The sequence below is a fragment of the Hemiscyllium ocellatum genome, chromosome 16, assembly GCF_020745735.1.
Source record: "Hemiscyllium ocellatum isolate sHemOce1 chromosome 16, sHemOce1.pat.X.cur, whole genome shotgun sequence".
In the NCBI taxonomy this organism is placed as follows: domain Eukaryota; kingdom Metazoa; phylum Chordata; class Chondrichthyes; order Orectolobiformes; family Hemiscylliidae; genus Hemiscyllium; species Hemiscyllium ocellatum.
This window is the reverse complement of record NC_083416.1, coordinates 4,614,233-4,633,557: the sequence shown is the minus strand read 5'-3', so window position 1 is coordinate 4,633,557 and position 19,325 is coordinate 4,614,233. Positions and strand designations below refer to the sequence as shown.

Here is a 19,325-nt window from a genome sequence, read left to right as displayed (position 1 = left end):
CCCGGAGAAAACCCACGCAGACACGGGGAGAACGTGCAAACTCCACACAGTCAGTCGCCTGAGTCGGGAACTGACTAGATTGAAGGGACTCAAAAAAGCAAATCACCAGGAGCTCCTTAAGGGCAATAAATGGTGGGTAATAATTGCTAGCCTTCCCTGTGACACCACATCCTGAAGTTGTACAATATATGACGAGAGATAATACAGTCCCAGATAACTTCTTAATCCTGAGGAGGATTCACTTACTTCGCTTTAATGTATGTCATAAAATCCCTTTAGGGAAGCAGGCCATTCAGCCCAAACTGACCCTCTGAAGATAATCCCACACCTCATCACTGTAACTGCATTTCCCATGACTAAATCCACCTAACCTGTACACATCTAGACACTATGAGCAATTTCCCATGGCCAATTCACCCTAACCCACACACCTTTGGACTGTGGGAGGAAACTGGAACACCTGGAGGAAACCCACACAGACACAGGGAGAATGTGCAAACTCCACACAGACAGTGACCCAGGGCTGGAATCGAACCTGGGTCCCTGGCGCTGTGAGGCAGCAGTGCTAACCCCTGAGCCACCGTGTCACCCCCTGTCTGTCAGCACAAGCTTTCTGGTTGGGCAGATGTGAGAACTCAGTAACATTCAAAGACAATGTCCTCCCCAGTAGTTGGTTTACTTTGGGAATCCCTATACCAATAGGCAAAAAAAAAACTGCAGGCAGAATTTTCAGAATGTGGTAAAAAGACCTGGGGAGAAGGAAATAATCAGGGAGTTTACCCTGGAGAGAAACTTGATCTCAGCAATTCAGCGCTGGGCAAGGGAGTTCTTGGGGTGACTTTCTTGAACTGCCAGGCATCAACTAACGGCTACTTAATGGCCTCACCTCAGCACCTCTCCAATCATCTCGATCCCCTGACCAGTGAAAGATGGTTGGCTGCCCAAACTGGGAAACTATGGGGAAAGTGAGGACTGCGGATGCTGAAGAGACAGAGTCGAGAATGTGGTGCTGGAAAAGCACAGCAGGTCGGGCAACGTCCTCAGGAATGCGGAAGGGCTTATGCCCAAAACGTCGATTCTCTTGCTCCTCAGATGCTGCCTGATGTGCTGTGCTTTTCCAGCGCCACACTTTTCGACTCCAGCTGGGAAACCACGGAAACCTACCTGCTGGATTTCAGTAAGGTGCATCCAATTGCCGGATCAAGCTATTCATCATGAATACAATTTAAAAGATTTCAAAACATGCAGCAAAACAAAATCCTATCTATCGCAACTTTAAAATGCTTAAATAAGAGCTTCCTTCTGTATTACATCTACAGATTTGACTTGACTACTTTTGCCCACTGAGGAGGTGATACCTAGTGTTATTATCACTGGGCAGTTAATTCACGGACCCAGTTAATGCTCTGGGACACAGGTTCAAATCCTACCACAGCAGATGGTGGAATCTGAATCCAATAAAAATCTGGAATTAAGAAGCTAATGATGACAGTGAATCATTTACCAGAAAACCCCTCTGGTTCACTGATGCTCTTTAGGGAAAGCTAACTATCATCCTTACCTGGTCTGGGCCTATACATGACTCCAGACACACAGCAAGGTGGCTGGTTCTTAATGGCCTCCTGGGCAATAAATGCTAGCCTGGCCAGTGACACCCTCATCCCATGAATGAATGGTTTTGAGAGTTTAATAATCTTTTCCTTGGTTGTTCGAGTAACTGAACTTAAACGTTCTTAGCTTCAAGCTGGTGAAAAATCATGGCTCTAGGAATACAGACAAGTTAATTATTAAACCCCTTCATTCACACATGCTGCTAGTTCAAAATCCAAAATCTCAAATAAAATATATTAATGTATATAAATCACACACCATACATCAGGTTTTGGATGAGAGAGATGACCATCCAAAGAGCAAAAACTTAAGAAGTGTCAGACTGGGCTATATGGTGATGTTCTGCTCAGCTGTGGGCTGTTCTTTAAAATAAACATTGCCACAGCATTCAACCACCCAGATTTATAATGCGTACGCAATACGTTCAGCCCTGGATGCTCTGCCAAGGTAGCACTCTGTCCTCTGAGTGAGTCCCAGTCCCACTCCAAAGAGCTGAGCACCTCGCTGAGCCTGATGCAGTAGTGAGGGAGTGCAGCGCTGCCAGAGGTTTCATCCTGTCGGGTCATGGCCCAGGCTTCCCTCTCGGGTGGATGTTAAAGATCCAATGGTGCTATTTTTGCAGAGGAGTAGGGAACCTCAGTGGGACCAATGAGTTAGCCAGTGCCACGAAATCAGAATGGGTCATTATTGCCCAGTGACCCATCTTCAGAACGAGAAGTCAACTTGAATAGTTAACTGTGCTTCTTCTCTCCTCACAGATGCCACCAAACCTGATGACTTTCTCCAGCAAGTTTTGTTTCCATGTGTCTCAAATCTCCAGCATCCAAGGTTCTTTGTTTTTCTTTCTTCGTTGGGATGTGGATGTCACTGGCTGGGCCCAGCACTTATTGCCTGTCCCTAGTTGCCCCTTGAGAAGGTGGGGGTGAGCTGCCTTCTTGACCCGCTGCAGTCCATGTGCTGTAGGTTGACCTACAACGCCCCGGGGTTAGGGAATTGCAGGATTCTGACCCAGCGACACTGAAGGATATGACTATTATCATATTGCTCCTCGGTGTCTTTGCGATGCATATATTGGCTGCTGCGTTCCTTACACTACAAATAGTTGACTTCAAAAGTAATTCGTTGACTTTGGGAAGTCCAGATGTCATGCAAGTTGCTAATAAAACTCTTCCTTTCAATGTGAGAAATTACAGGATTTAACAGCATTGTCCAGTAGGTGGCAGAATACATCCACCATGTGAAAAACCCCTGATCTCAGTCTGATTTAAGCTACTGTACTAACCCATTCCACTGTAATAACACCATTTAGAAACAGCTTTAAAAACCTAACGAACTTGAAGTGCTGCCTGCGTGCAAATTCATAAATTATAAAATATTGATTCCAAGTTGAATTGATTGTCACGTGTACTGAGGCACAGTGAAAGGTTTTGTCTTGTGAGCAATATAGACAGATCACAGAGTTAAGGAGCATCGATAAGTAAATAATGGGTAAACAGCAGCAAAAACAATAACACAGGTGCAGGTGAATGTTAAGAGTTTGTGAGTCCATTCAGTATTCTCACAACAAGGTTGGATTTTTTTTGAAACCGGCTGGTGTGTGTGTGTGTTCAGGTTTCTGTACGTTCTCCCTGATGGTAGAGGTTGTAGAAAAACATTGCCAGGGTGGGATGGATCTTTGAGAATGCTGGCGGCCTTTCCTTGACAGCGGGGCCTGATAGATGGATTCTATAGATGGGAGGGTGGCCTTTGTGATTGTCTGGGCCGAGTTCACCGCTCTCTGTAACCGTCTCCGATCTTGAATGGTACAGTCGCCATACCAGGTAGTGATACATCCAGACAGAATGCTCTCGATGGGGCACCTATAAAAGTTGGCAAGGGTATTCACCGTCATGGCAAATTTCCTCAGCTGCCTGAAGAAGAAGAGACACTGTTGGGCCTTTGTAACCAGTGCGTCTACAGGAAGGGTCCAAGAAAGCTTGTTGTGGATGACCACTCCCAGGAGATGGACACTCTCCACTTGTTCCACCTCTGTGCTGTTAGTGTGTAGGGGGGGACATGTGTAATGTGTAGACGTAAGTCAATAATGAGTTCCTTGGTTTTGCCGGCATTGAGAGCTCGGTTGTTCTCAGTGCACCATTTTTCCAGGTCTTCCACCTCCCGTCTGTAATCTGTTTCATCGCCATCTGAGATTCTATCGACTATGGTGGTGTCATCAGTCAACTTGTAAATGGCATTAGTCTGGTATTTAGTGATGCAGTCATGGGTATACAGTGAGTAACAGTAGGGGCTGAGTACACACCCCTGGGGATTTTCCAGCGTTGAGTTTAGTGAGGGTGAAATATTGTCCCCAGTCTTCACTGATCGTGGCCTGTGGGTCAGGGAACTAAGGGTCCAGTTGCAGAGACTGGGGCTTAATCCGAGATCTTCGAGTAAAAAATGAGGTCTGCAGATGCTGGAGATCACAGCTGCAAATGTGTTGCTGGTCAAAGCACAGCAGGCCAGGCAGCATCTCAGGAATAGAGAATTCGACGTTCCTGATGAAGGGCTTATGCTCGAAACGTCGAATTCTCTATTCCTGAGATGCTGCCTGGCCTGCTGTGCTTTGACCAGCAACACATTTGCAGCTTAATCCGAGATCACTTAGTTTAGCAATATAAAGTTTAGTAATATCACTAAGTTTATAATAAGGTAGGATCCATTCCACCTTTGTTATTGCTCTGTCAGACTGAAAGCTGCTCAAGATATGGCTCCATTATAAAACATGTTGATAGCTCTAGAACGGAGTGAATTTGGAGTAACCTAGAAACATAGAAAATAGGAGCAGACCAAGGCCATTCAGCCCTTTGAGCCTGCCCCACCATTCAATACAATCATGGCTGACCATGCAATCTCAGTATCCCATTCCCACCCTCTTCCCATCCCCTTTGATCCCTTTAGCAGCTTCCTCTTGAATCTGTCTAATGGACTGGCCCCAACAGCTTCCTGTGGGAGAGAATTCCACAGGTTCACAACTCTCTGAGGGAAGAACTTCTTCCTCATCTCAGTCCTGAATGGCTTACCCCTTATTCTTAAACTGTGGCCCCTAATTATGGACTTCCCCAACATCGGGAACATTCTTCCCACATCTAGCCTGTCCAGTCCCGTCAGGATTTTATATGTTTCTGTGAGATCTCCCCTCATTCTTCCCAATTCCAATCAGTACAAGCTGAGTTGATCCAGCCTTTCCTTATACTTCAGTCCCACCATCCCGGGAATAAGTCTGGTGAACCTTCACTGGACTCCCTCAATAGCAAGAATATCCTCCCTCAGACTGGGAGACCAAAACTGTTCACAATACTCAGGGTGTGGCCTCACCAAGGCCCTGTATAATTGCAGCAAGACATTCTCACTACGAAGGCCAGCATGCCATTAGCTTTCCTCACCGCCTGCTACAGCTGCACGCCAACCTTCAGAGACTGTTCCACCGTGACACCCAGGTCTCGTTGCACCTCACTTTTCCCTAAACTGTCACTGTTCAGATCAGAATCTGCCTTCCTGTTTGTGTGACCGATGTGGATAGCCTCATATTTATCCACATTCTATTGTATTTGCCAAGTATCGCAGCCAGTCTGCCCAAGCCACAGTGCAGCCTTCTAGTATCTTCCTCACAGCACACACTGCCACCCAGCTACACGTCAGCTGCAAATTTGGAGATATTGCATTCCACTCTTTCGTCCAAATTGTAAATGTATATTGAGAACAGCAGGGGTCCCAGCACTGAACTCAGTGGTACCCCACTTGGCACTGCCTACCACTCTGAAAAGGACCTGTTTATTCCAAACCTCTGCTTCCCAGATCTGTCAGCCAGGTCTCTATCTGGGTGCAGAGGTCTATCACTTGGCAACTCGATGCTGCTCTAACCCTTAATCAGACCTTGGCTGATTTGGTTGTGGCCTGATCTGCATAATCCCATCCAGCCCAAATGGGCTCTCACTCCCTTGCTGGTCAAGACTTTATCTGCCTGTGCTTTAGAAAATATTCAGTGCCCCAGCTTCTATCACTGTCTAGAGAAGCGACTGCCAAAGACTCGTGACTCTCCGTGAGAGAAAAGTTTCCAACTCCATCTCAATTTGGAGACCTCCCTTACTTTTAAACTGTGTCCTGGTCTCCTAAACCAAGGAGGGAGGTCGGATTCATAACATTCCCTTCAGCAACAGTATCAACTCTGGTTCAATCCTCTCACCTCTCAGTCAGAAGGTCAAATCCCCTCCACAAACCTAAGCACGAGATCTAAGCTGATATGGAATTCCGAGGAACTGTCACATTGTCATAGACACCGTCAATGTTAAATCAAAGTCTATTCGCCCCTTGTGGGTGAGTTAAAAGATTTCCCGGCACATTGGCGAACAGGAGCTAACGGAACGATGAATTAAAGGTGAAATCAAGGAATAAAAAAGTGGGAAAGAGAGAGTGGATTAATGGAGGGTAATAGATACCAAATGGAACAGTAAGAACGATTTATTTAAAATTGGACATTTTTAAAATTCAAAGCCTGAAGAAATTAGACTCTGTAGGTGTGGTACAGTGGCTCAGAGGTTAGCACTGCTGCCTCATAGTACCAGGGTCCCAGGTTCAATCCCAGCTTCGGGTGATATCTGTGTGGAGTTTGTACGTTCTCCCCGCGTCTGTGTAGGCCTGCTCCCACAGTTACAAAGATGTGCCGATTCAGGGTGAATTGATCGTGTTAAGTTGCCCATGCTGTTAGGTGCATTAGTCAGAAGGAAATGGGTCTGGGTGGGTTACTCTGCGGAGGGTCGGTGTGGACTGGTTGGGTGGAGGGGCCTGTTTCCACGCTGTAGGGAATCTAATTTAGACTGGCTCATTTTCAGTGCCAAAGAGTTGGATTGACAATTATTAACACATAGTTAAAAATGTACTTAGCTGGTTCCTTGAACTGCTTGGTTTTTGCTATTTGAATTAACTGCTGGTCCTCCTCCTGCACCATGACCTCTCCTGTCCCTCAACGGATTCACCTTCTATTGTCATTTACTTACTCCATCTGGAAGTTAGTTTTTTTATAGTGGGTCACACACTGAGGGCACTCAGCTCCACCTCACCACCTCCTCTTTTCATTGAATCCCGACAGTGCAGACAGAGGGAATTCGGCCCATCGAGTCTGCACCGACACTCCGAAGAATATCCCACCAGACCCAGCACCCCCACCCTATCCCTGTAATCCTGCATCTCCCATGGCGAACGCACCTCGCCTGCACATCCTGAGACACTACGGCGCAATTTAGCATGGCCAATCCAGCCTAACCTGCCCACCTTTTCCACTGTTGGTAAATTATGACATGACTTATCTGACATGTGTTTAATATTGTGAAGCCCAAAACATTTGCTTTTTGACCCTTTGCTCTTAATTCCCGGTTCCTTAATGACTGACTCCATCCTCTCCTGAAACAGTCTGAGGTGAAATCAATTTGCAGGCAATCTTGGTGTTAGACTTAATCCTGACACCTTTCCAACCTCATATTCTTGCCATGACGATTTCCACCTCCATAATACTGTCCAACAACATCCCTCTCGAAGCTCATTAGCTGCTGCAACCCACACCATAATCTACAACACTAACGGCCTCACAATTCTCCCAGAGATCAGAGTTCCTCCAATACTGGCCTTTCGAATATCCCCCAGCTCCCCACCCCCTCCACCCCACAGCCCCCCAATTTTAATCACTCCACCATTGGTGCCTTGAGTTGCGAAGGTATCCAAGTAAAGTCACCATAGTCCCAGACAGTTACTCTGTCATTACAGAGAGAGACAACTGGTGGTGGTTTAACCTGAGGGTCACTGGGCAAGACTGGGAATAATGACTCAGGTGGGGAGGGGGGTATAGTATTTGTGAGAATGACTTTTTTTAAAATTCATTCACAGGATAAGGGTGTCACTGGCCAGGCCAGCATTTATCGCCCATCCCTAATTGCCCAGAGGGCAGTTGAGAGTCAACCACATTGCTGTGGGTCTGGAGTCACATGTAGGCCGAGACCAGATAAGGATTACAGTTTCCTTCCCCAAAGGGCATTGTGGGGATCAGATGGGCTTTTCCAACAATAGATGCTTGGTCATCATTAGATTCTTAATTTCAGATTCTTTATTGAATTCAAATTGAACCATCTGCCATTGTGGGATTCGAACCTGGAGCCCCAGAACATTAGATTAGATTACTTACAGTGTGGAAACAGGCCCTTCAGCCCAACAAGTCCACACCGACCCGCCGAAGCGCAACCCACCCATACCCCTACATTTACCCTTACCTAACACTACGGGCAATTTAGCATGGCCAATTCACCTGACCCGCACATCTTTGTGATTGTGGGAGGAAACCGGAGCACCCGGAGGAAACCCACGCTGACACGGGGAGAACGTGCAAACTCCACACAGTCAGTCGCCTGAGTCGGGAATTGAACCCGGGTCTCAGACGCTGCGAGGCAGCAGTGCTAACCACCGTGCCGCCCACGGTGTTGGGTCCCCTCCTACTCTGCCGAGGACATGCAGGTCCTGGGGCTCCTTCATCGCCACTCCCTCACCACCCGATGCCTGGAGGAAGAACGCCTCATCTTCCGCCTCGGGACCCTCCAAGCCCAGGGCACCAATGTGGACTTCATCAGTTTCCTCATTCCCCTCCCCCCACCTTACCCCAATTCCAACCTTCCAACTCGGCACCATCCCTCATGACCTGTCTATCTTCCTTCCCACCAATCCGCTCCACCTTCCTCTCCGACCAATCACCACTACCCCCACCTCCATCTACCTACTGCACTTTCAGCTGCCTTCCCCCCAGCCCCACCCCCCTCCCATTTATCTCACCACGCACCCCCCCCCCCTCCCTTCCACCCTCTCGGCTCACAGTCTCATTCCTGATGAAGGGCTTTTGCCCGAATCACCGATTCTCCTGCTCCTCGGATGCTGCCTGACCTGCTGTGCTTTTCCAGCACCACACTCTCGACTCTGGTCTCCAGCATCTGCAGTCCTCACTGTCTCTTCTATGGACTGACAGGCCAGTGATAATCCTACCAGACCATCACCTCCCCTCCCTCGGGAGGGATTAAATGGGATTGGTGGGGGGATAGGGACCTGGGGGATAGAGTCAGAGGATGGGAAGTCAAGAGCAAGAAGACTAGACAGAAAGGGGAATACGAGAAGTGATAGAGGAATCAAAGACCAGACTCAAACAAGGCCACAATAAAAACAAAGGACATGGACAAGCCTTTATGGTTTTGAGCCTGAGCACATGGAAATTTTGAAATAAAGCGGATGAATTAATTATGCAAATGGATGTCGAAGGACATGATATAGCTGGGCCTATGAAGATAGGCTGCAGGGTGACCAGAGATGGGAATTCAATATTCAAACCTTTCAGTATGTAGTGAGGACAGACAAAAGGTGGTAGGGCATATAAGCTCATTACTGAGTAAAGATATTAGCTCAGACAATGTCGAATCTGTGAATTGAGAAATAACAAGGGACAGAAAACATTAGTGGGGTAGTATAGAGACCACCAAACTGTAGTAGAGAAGTTGGAAAAGGCATTCAACAGGAAATCAGAGATGTACCAGGTAAAGGAACATCTGTAATTATGGGTGACTTTATTCTACATATAGATTGGTCCAATTAAATAAGTCAAAATACCGAAGCGGAGGAATTTCTGGAGTGTACACGGGGTGGCTTTCTTGACCGATACGTTGAGAAATTGATTAATGAGGAAGGATTAACCCAGATCATGGAATGTGTGTGTGTGTGTATATTCCCCAGAAGGTGTTTGAAGCCAAAACTTTGAATGTTTTTAAGAAGGCATTAGGTATAGTGAAAGGGCATGGGGGGGGGGGAAAGCGGGAACAGGGGACAGAGTTGAGTAGTCAGCCAGGACCATACTGAATGCAGGCTCGGGGAGCCAGATGGCCTATTCCTGCTCCTACCTCCTGTGTCTCCCTGCCTCAGGTAAGGGGCAAGGTTGTGAAGATACATCCTGCATCGTGATGACCTAACTGCTCAGAGGCTGGGATCCCCTCGCTCACACGTGTGCTGTACTCGGGCTCGGACCAGCCAGCTCCCAGCCACTCTCTAGACTGTGAAGACTCTCTGAATCTCCTGGTTATTTTTAAAACCCCCCCCACACTCCCCCCTAACTGCGGTGGTGCTTATTTTTTCCCCAGCACTCATGGTGTGTGTGTGCAGGCGTGAGACACAGTGAGAGACACAAAGTGCACAAATCTTTATTCAATTTCCACCACCAGGAAGATACGAAAACACCCGGGTGGCCAGTGACAGGCAGTGCCCTTCACATCAAAGGGCAATATCTCCTGTTTCTATCTGTCAGCCAGAGCTCCCCGATTGGTCCCAGGCTAACAGCCCCAATCAGGGAACTCTCAGTTTTTTTTAGATTAGATTAGACTTACAGTGTGGAAACAGGCCCTCCGGCCCAACAAGTCCACACCGACCCGCCGAAGCGCAACCCACCCATACCCCTACATTTACCCCTTACCTAACACTACGGGCAATTTAGCTTGGCCAATTCACCTGACCCGCACATCTTTGGACTGTGGGAGGAAACCGGAGCACCCGGAGGAAACCCACGCAGACACGGGGAGAACGTGCAAACTCCACACAGTCAGTCGCCTGAGTCGGGAATTGAACCCGGGTCTACAGGCGCTGTGAGGCAGCAGTGCTAACCACTGTGCCACCGTGCCGCCCACAATAATATGATGCACCTGACCAGCCTCGTTCCAATCAGTACAGTGACCTTTGGGGTAGCTCACTTGGCTGGCTAGCTGGCTTGGGATGTGGAGTACCTCCTAAAGGTGTGGGTTCCCTTCCTGCACTGGCTCAGCCTACCACGAAGGAGCTTCTATTCTAGACTTGCCTGAGCTACAGTCATGTTAAACCACCACCGATTGGCCGGCTGTAATGAGGAAGTGGGGCAATGATGGCTTTACTTCACTCAGCCTCAAGTTCTGAAATTCCCTCCCTGGCTCTCGATCTCTCTATCCCACTCTGCTCCTTTACGACATCCCGTTCAAACATTCTGTTTCACCAGTGTTTTACACCTGGCGCCATTAATTGTTCATCTGGCTCGATGCCATGTTTTATTTCATCACAGCCCTGTAAAGTATTTTATTGTGTTAAAGGCACCACACAAGTATCACTCAGCTGCTTGGGGGTAGGTTTAGCACAGCTTGCTGGGGCTACTGGTTAGTAATGTAGAAAGAATTACAGTGTGGGTTCAATTCCCATCATTGGCCGAGGGGCTCTCCTGCTCAACTCCTCCCTAGGTTGTTTTTATTAGATTCCCCACAGTGTGGAAACAGGCCCTTCGGCCCAACCAGTCCACACTGACCCTCTAAAGAGTAATCCACCCAGACCCACTTCCCTCTGACTAACACACCTAGCACTATGGCCTGGTTCAGCCACGTTCTCAAACAGACTCGTTACCACAGCCACATCTCCTTCCTCAGCACCTGCCTAAGGAACCGACTGATCCCACACGGACTCCGAACTACATTCCAACCCTCCGCCGGCAGAACATAACAACACGACGGCTGGAGGAGGAGCGCCTCATCTTCCGCCTGGGAACCCTCCAACCACAAGGTATGAATTCAGATTTCTCCAGTTTCCTCATTTCCCCTCCCCCCACCTTGTCTCAGTCGGTTCCCTCAACTCAGCACCGCCCTCCTAATCTGCAATCTCCTTATTGACCTCTCCGCCCCCACCCCTCACCTTGACCTCCTTCCACCTATCCCACCTCCATCGCCCCTCCCCCAAGTCCCTCCTCCCTACCTTTTATCTTAGCCTGCTTGGCTACTCTCTCTCATTCCTGATGAAGGGCTTATGCTCGAAACATCGAATTCCCTATTCCTGAGATGCTGCCTGGCCTGCTGTGCTTTAACCAGCAACACATTTCCAGCTGTGATCTCCAGCATCTGCAGACCTCATTTTTTACTCAACTCCTACACTGGCTGAGGTTACCACTGGCTCCTTCTGAATCCCTCCCTAGGTTAAACCACCACTGGTCATCTCTTGCTAATGAGAGGGTGGTCTGCTAAGAGTCTGCTGACTTTTACTTGTTACAGCTGGGAATGGGAAGAGTGAAATCTCTGTTGTACTTTGCAGTCAGGACAAACGCAGCAAGTTTACACAAAACATCGAAGATAGTTTGCTAAGTAGGTAACCTGATCACTTCCTGACTTGTATACAGAATAGCATTATCGCATTGACAGCAAAGTCTGGCCTGATGTATCAATAATTAGGATGTTTATATCTGACAGTGTCTGTTTTGTTCACACTAACCTCCACGGTCAAACTCCAAATACACGCCTCACTTTAATTTAAACTGACTGTCAGTATGTCCTGCACCTCCCTCTCTGTCTGAGTCTCTCTCTGACCTAATGTACTGTCAGTATGTTTACCCCTGCAGTGCAGAGAATTCCCTAGATTTGTGTATTTCACCCTTTCTGGTTTTTTTCAGCCTTTCCAATCCCACTGTCTCTCTCTTCCTCCCAGTGTGTTAGGATCTATCCCGGTGTTCCCGTGTGTGCGTGTGTTTGGATGACCAACCCCGGATTCAATCCCACGACAATCCACAAACAGAAATTTCATTTCCTTAAAAATCACATCCTGTGCAACCCCTGAACCTGGGTGGAGACTGGCGCTGGGAAGTGATGAAAACTCCCCCTCACAAAGCTCAGATCCACCCAAACTCTCTGGCTTTAACATACTCCTGGGGTGGGAGGAGGGGGAGAAACTTTGCTGTACATTTCAGCTGCTCTCTCTCTCTCTCTCTCTGTACAAAGTCAGACTCCCCTTTCCGATGCAGGGCAGAGTCCAAGGAGTAAGGGTGAACTTCAGAAATCCCTGGCTGCTGTCTGCCATGCCTGTCCTTGGTTTGTTGCTGTTGTTGGTGAATCCTGCTGTCGCTCTGTCTTCCACAGGTGAGAATGGAACTGCTGTTTGTCTGCCTGAGAGAAGGTGTGTCAATCCCTGGGCAACTTAGAGTGTGGGCAACCATTAGCATTGAGAAGGACCATGGGAATAGCCTTTAAGGGAGGGAATCTGCCATCCTGACCTGGTTTGGCCTACGGAGAAAGTGAGGACTGCAGATGCTGGAGATCAGAGCTGAAAATGTGGTGCTGGAAAAGCGCAGCAGGTCAGGCAGCATCCAAGGAACAGGAAATTCAACGTTTCGGTCATGAGCCCTTCTTCAGGAATGAGGAAAGTGTGTCCAGCAGGCTAAGCACAGGAGATGACCTGGGAGGTGCAGTGAGAGAGGGACTCACTGAAATCCTTGTAGAGGGAGGAAGAGAGCTTCCTCAAGGAAGGCATCCTTGCAAGAGGATTCGCAGTAGGTTAAAATCTTCGAGGAGAAAGTGAGGACTGCAGATGCTGGAGATCAGAGCTGAAAATGTGTTGCTGGAAAAGCGCAGCAGGTCAGGCAGCATCCAAGGAGCAGGAAATTCGACGTTTCGGGCATGAGCCCTTCTTCAGGAAACGTCGATTCTCCTGCTCCTTAGATGCTGCCTGACCTGGTTTGGCCTACACCGGGTTCCTGACCCACAGCAATGTGGTTGACTCTTAACTACCTTCTGAAATGAACTAGGAGACAGTGAGGACTGCAGGTGCTGGAGGTCAGAGTTAAGAGTGTGGTGCTGGAAAAGCACAGCAGGTCAGGCAGCTTCCGAGGAGCAGGAATTCCTGATGAAGGGCTCCGGCCTGATTCCCCTGCTCCTCGGATGCTGCCTGACCTGCTGTGCTTTTCCAGCAACATGCTCACAACACTGTCCTCTGAAATGGCCCATTTGAGGAGCAATTGCAGGAACAGGCCATTCAGCCTACCAATGACTGCACCGACCCTCTGAAGGGTATGGCTCCCAGACTCCTTGACCCTATAACCCTGCATTTCCCATGGACTAATCCACCAAACCTACCTGACCCTGGGCACTATGGGACAATTCAGCACGGGGCCATTCCACCCTAAAGTGTACATCCTTGGACTGTGGGAGGAAACCCACGCAGACACAGGGAGAATGTGTAAACTCCACACAGACAGTCACCCGAGGCTGGAATCAAACCTGGGTCCCTGGCGCTCTGAGGCAGCAGTGCCAACCACTGAGCCACCGTGCCGCCCCTATTATAATGCAAAATGAGGCCATTCGGCCCATTGTGCCAGTGCTGTCTCGATTGTCAAACCCGTCTCCATTACCCCGTGCCAATCTCCTGGCTTTCCGCCATCTCTCTGCACATCGTTATTACCCAAAAACATCATCCAATACCCTTCTTGAATGGCTCAGTTGATTCACCCTCGACCACATTTCCAGGCAATGTTTAAACTTTTGCAGTAGTGAGCCCAGTACACAGTGGATTGTGTCCACCTCCTGGATTCACCATGAGGTGTAAATGCGTGCATTTGTTTTAAAGGGAACTTAAGTTAGGAGGGGTTGAGTTATGAAGAGAGATGATACAAATTTGGCCTGCTTTCTCTCAAGTTGAGAAAGTTAAGGGGTGATCTGATCAAAGTCTTCAAGATAATAACAGGGAAAGACAGAGTAGATGAAGATAAACTATTCCCACCAGGTTTGAGAGTGTGGTACTAGAAAAGCACAGTAGGTCAGGCAGCATCTCAGGAGCAGGACAGTCAACGTTTCCTGATGAAGAGCTTATGCCTGAAACGTCAATTCTCCTGCTCCTCGGAAGCTGCCTGACCTGCTGCGCTTTTCCAGCACCACACTCTTGACTCTGATCTCCAGCATCAGCAGTCCTCACTTTCTCCTATTCCCACAGGTTGGGGAGTCTAGAATGAGGGTCATAGACTGAGGATTAGAGCCAGACCGTTCAGGAGAGGTGTTAGGAAGCACCTCGACACACAAAGGGTGGGAGAGGATTGGAACTCTCTTCCATGAATGGAAGAGAATGCTGCGTCTGTTGTTAATTTTAAATTTCAGATCGATCCATGGCTGTTCAGCAAAGTGTATGAAGGGATATGGGCCAAAGGCAGGTTTATGGAGATAGGTCACTGATGGTCTCACTGAATGGCGGAGCAGGCACGAGGGGCTGAATGGTCTCCTCCTGCACCTACTTCTCTGTTAGTGTCAACAGCAGCACTGTGAGTTAAGGGTCACATGTAGGCCAGACCAGGTAAGGGTGGCAGATTTCCTTCCCTGAGGGATGTGAGTGAAGGGGTTTTCCAATACTTTATTTTGGGAAAGATAAGGGCAGGAATTCAGTCACTCAAAGGGCGTACCATTGAGCTGAGTGCAGCAGCATCAAGAGGGCAGTACGGACAGCCAGCACTCAGACCTCCAAGTGGGCAAGATCAATGTAGGCAGGAAAACGGGGCTCTGAAACAATGGAAACAACAGACTTGTCAAAACCACCCCATCATTCTCCCGATCCAGTCGGGATCTCCCACGTTGTATTATTTAATTACACATGGATTGACGACCCTTGTTCCCCATTCCACTTGTGAAATCTGCCCTGGGGGATGTGGAGCACAAGGCATTAAAGAGAGATAAAGTGCCCGCTAGAGGAGATGGTACATGTCACACGCAGTAAGTGTATGACACAGAGGCTGAGAGAAAGGCGGGGCGTGTGCTTTACCCGTGTAACAGAGAGATAATGAAACTGTCAAATGTTGGATAAAATGTATTTTTAGAGCAACTTCCACAACTGCTGAGCAACCAAAACCGCGTTATATTCAATTAAGTATATTTTCAATTGAATGGTGCAGCAAATAAAGCTGCCCATTTATACCCCATCAAACTGCCACAAACTGTCTTGTGGCAATGAACACATCGTGGTTCAGCAATGTCAGCGCAATTATAGCAACTGACTTCAACATCAGAGACTGTGCACAACTCACCATCTTCAAAACCGTGCCTTAGGATCTTTCACATGGAGGAGCTGACAGGGTCGCCATTATAAACGGGGCAAAAATGGAACTCAGGCCAGTTCTGCACTCCCCCAGTACTGCACTGTGCCAGTGCTACACTCCCTCAGTACTGCACCGTGCCAGTGCTACACTCCCTCAGTACAGCACCGTGCCAGTGCTACACTCCCTCAGTACTGCACTGTGCCAGTGCTACACTCCCTCAGTACTGCACCGTGCCAGTGCTACACTCCCTCAGTACTGCACCGTGCCAGTGCTACACTCCCTCAGTACTGCACTGTGCCAGTGCTACACTCCCTCAGTACTGCACCGTGCCAGTGCTACACTCCCTCAGTACTGCACTGTGCCAGTGCTACACTCCCTCAGTACTGCACCTCGCCAGTGCTACACTCCCTCAGTACTGCACTGTGCCAGTGCTACACTCCCTCAGTACAGCACCGTGCCAGTGCTACACTCCCTCAGTACAGCACTGTGCCAGTGCTACACTCCCTCAGTACAGCACCGTGCCAGTGCTACACTCCCTCAGTACTGCACCGTGCCAGTGCTACACTCCCTCAGTACTGCACCGTGCCAGTGCTACACTCCCTCAGTACTGCACTGTGCCAGTGCTACACTCCCTCAGTACAGCACTGTGCCAGTGCTACAATCCCTCAGTACTGCACCGTGCCAGTGCTACACTCCCTGAGTATTGCACCGTGCCAGTGCAACACTCCCTCAGTACAGCACCGAGCCAGTGCTACACTCCCTCAGTACAGCACCGTGCCAGTGCTACACTCCCTCAGTACAGCACAGTGCCAGTGCTACACTCCCTCAGTACAGCACTGTGCCAGTGCTACACTCCCCCAGTACTGCACCGTGCCAGTGCTACACTCTCTCAGTACAGCACCGTGCCAGTGCTACACTCCCTCAGTACTGCACCGTGCCAGTGCTACACTCCCTCAGTACTGCACCATGACAGTGCTACACTCCCTCAGTCCTGCACCGTGACAGTGCTACATTCCCTCAGTACTGCACTGTGCCAGTGCTACACTCGCTCAGTACAGCAACGTGCCAGTGCTACACTCCCTCAGTACAGCACCGTGCCAGTGCTACACTCTCTCAGTACAGCAGTGTGCCAGTGCTACACTCCCTCAGTACAGCACTGTGCCAGTGCTACACTCTCTCAGTACAGCAGTGTGCCAGTGCTACACTCCCTCAGTACAGCACTGTGCCAGTGCTACACTCCCTCAGTACAGCACCGTGCCAGTGCTACACTCTCTCAGTACAGCAGTGTGCCAGTGCTACACTCGCTCAGTACTGCACTGTGCCAGTGCTACACTCCCTCAGTACAGCACTGTGCCAGTGCTACACTTGCTCAGTACTGCACACTGCCAGTGCTACACTCCCTCAGTACTGCACTGTGCCAGTGCTACACTCCCTCAGTACAGCACCGTGCCAGTGCTACACTCCCTTAGTACTGCACTGTGCCAGTGCTACACTCCCTCAGTACAGCACCGTGCCAGTGCTACACTCCCTCAGTACAGCACCGTGCCAGTGCTACACACCCTCAGTACAGCACTGTGCCAGTGCTACACTCCCTCAGTACAGCACCGTGCCAGTGCTACACTCCCTCAGTACAGCACTGTGCCAGTTCTACACTGCCTCAGTACAGCACTGTGCCAGTGCTACACTCCCTCAGTACTGCACTGTGCCAGTGCTACACTCCCTCAGTACTGCACTGTGCCAGTGCTACACTCCCTCAGTACAGCACCGTAACAGTGCTACTCACCCTCAGTACTGCACCGTGCCAGTGCTACACTCCCTCAGTACAACACTGTGCCAGTGCTACACTCCCTCAGTACTGCACCGTGCCAGTGCTACACTCCCTCAGTACTGCACCGTGCCAGTGCTACACTCCCTCAGTACAGCACCGTGCCAGTGCTACACTCCCTCAGTACAGCACCGTGCCAGTGCTACACTCGCTCAGTACAGCATCGTGCCAGTGCTACACTCCCCCAGTACTGCACTGTGCCAGTGCTACACTCCCTCAGTACTGCACCGTGCCAGTGCTACACTCCCTCAGTACAGCACCGTGCCAGTGCTACTCTCCCTCAGTACTGCACTGTGCCAGTGCTACACTCCCTCAGTACAGCAGTGTGCCAGTGCTACACTCCCTCAGTACTGCACTGTGCCAGTGCTACATTCATCAGTACTGCACTGTGCCAGTGCTACACTCCCTCAGTACTGCACTGTGCCAGTGCTACACTCCCTTAGTACTGCACTGTGCCAGTGCTACACTCCCTCAGTACAGCACCGTGCCAGTGCTACACTCCCTCAGTACAGCACCATGCCAGTGCTACACTCGCTCAGTACTGCACCGTGCCAGTGCTACACTCCCTCAGTACAGCACCGTGCCAGTGCTACACTCCCTCAGTACAGCACCGTGCCAGTGCTACACTCCCTCAGTACCGCACCGTGCCAGTGCTACACTCCCTCAGTACAGCACCGTGCCAGTGCTACACTCCCTCGGTGCTGCACTGTGCCAGTGCTACACTCCCCCAGTACTGCACCGTGCCAGTGCTACACTCCCTCAGTACTGCAGTGGGAGTGTCAGGCTTTCGATTGCCTTCATGTTTCTGCTGTCACAATGACACCGTCATGTTGGTCAGAGACTGCAAACAAATTGAATTCCTGTAACTGTATTCATTACTTTAAACTGGGCTCAAATGTCTGGTCCTGGGCCAGCAGCTCAGATAAGAATTGGTCCCTTTAGTGACAAGATGTACATTTGTTTGCTTTCAGGGTATTTCTGGCACATCACCGATGTGCACTGGGATCCTGATTACAGTGTCACTGACAACCCATCGGCTGTGTGCCCGTCTTCATCAGAGCCCGTGAACAACCCGGGGAATTGGGGGGATTATCTTTGTGACTCTCCCTGGACTCTGATCAATTCATCGATCTACGCCATGAAGGCTATCCTCCCGCTTCCTAACTTCATCATTTGGACAGGGTAAATATGCAGGGATGACTGTGTGTGAATATGTGACCCCATCATTTGGACAGGGTAAATATGCAGGGATGACTGTGTGTGAATGTGTGACCCCATCATTTGGACAGGGTAAATATGCAGGGATTACTGTGTGTGAATATGTGACCCCATCATTTGGACAGGGTAAATATGCAGGGATGACTGTGTGTGAATGTGTGACCCCATCATTTGGACAGGGTAAATATGCAGGGATGACTGTGTGTGAATGTGTGACCCCATCATTTGGACAGGGTAAATATACAGGGATGACTGTGTGTGAATATGTGACCCCATCATTTGGACAGGGTAAATATGCAGGGATTACTGTGTGTGAATATGTGACCCCATCATTTGGACAGGGTAAATATGCAGGGATGACTGTGTGTGAATGTGTGACCCCATCATTTGGACAGGGTAAATATGCAGGGATGACTGTGTGTGAATGTGTGACCCCATCATTTGGACAGGGTAAATATGCAGGGATGACTGTGTGTGAATATGTGACCCCATCATTTGGACAGGGTAAATATGCAGGGATGACTGTGTGTGAATATGTGACCCCATCATTTGGACAGGATAAATATGTTGGGATGACTGTGTGTGAATATGTGACCCATAAAGGAAGAGAGGAGTTGCTGAATTAATAGAGAATAAGGTGGATATGGCTCTCCTTGTCCCATTCTGCTGTTGCGTCTTGAGTTGTATTTCTGATGCCAGGTCTAATCCACTGCACCATGACCGCCACCATGGAAATGCCAAGGAGGTACCACAACCAGAGTGGGCGTC

General features: G+C 49.3%; 1 protein-coding gene across 1 annotated transcript in view; it reads left to right on the top strand.

Annotated features, from left to right (window-relative positions):
* Nucleotides 1-12,308: 12,308 nt before the first annotated feature.
* The window catches only part of LOC132823130 (acid sphingomyelinase-like phosphodiesterase 3b), a 33,139-nt gene continuing 26,122 nt past the window's right edge, over nt 12,309-19,325 (top strand). Inside the window, exons 1-2 of the mRNA XM_060836675.1 lie at nt 12,309-12,578; nt 18,311-18,521. Of these exons, the coding sequence (XP_060692658.1) occupies nt 12,458-12,578; nt 18,311-18,521 (332 nt within the window). The 5' untranslated portion in view covers nt 12,309-12,457. The remainder of the gene's footprint in view (nt 12,579-18,310; nt 18,522-19,325) is intronic.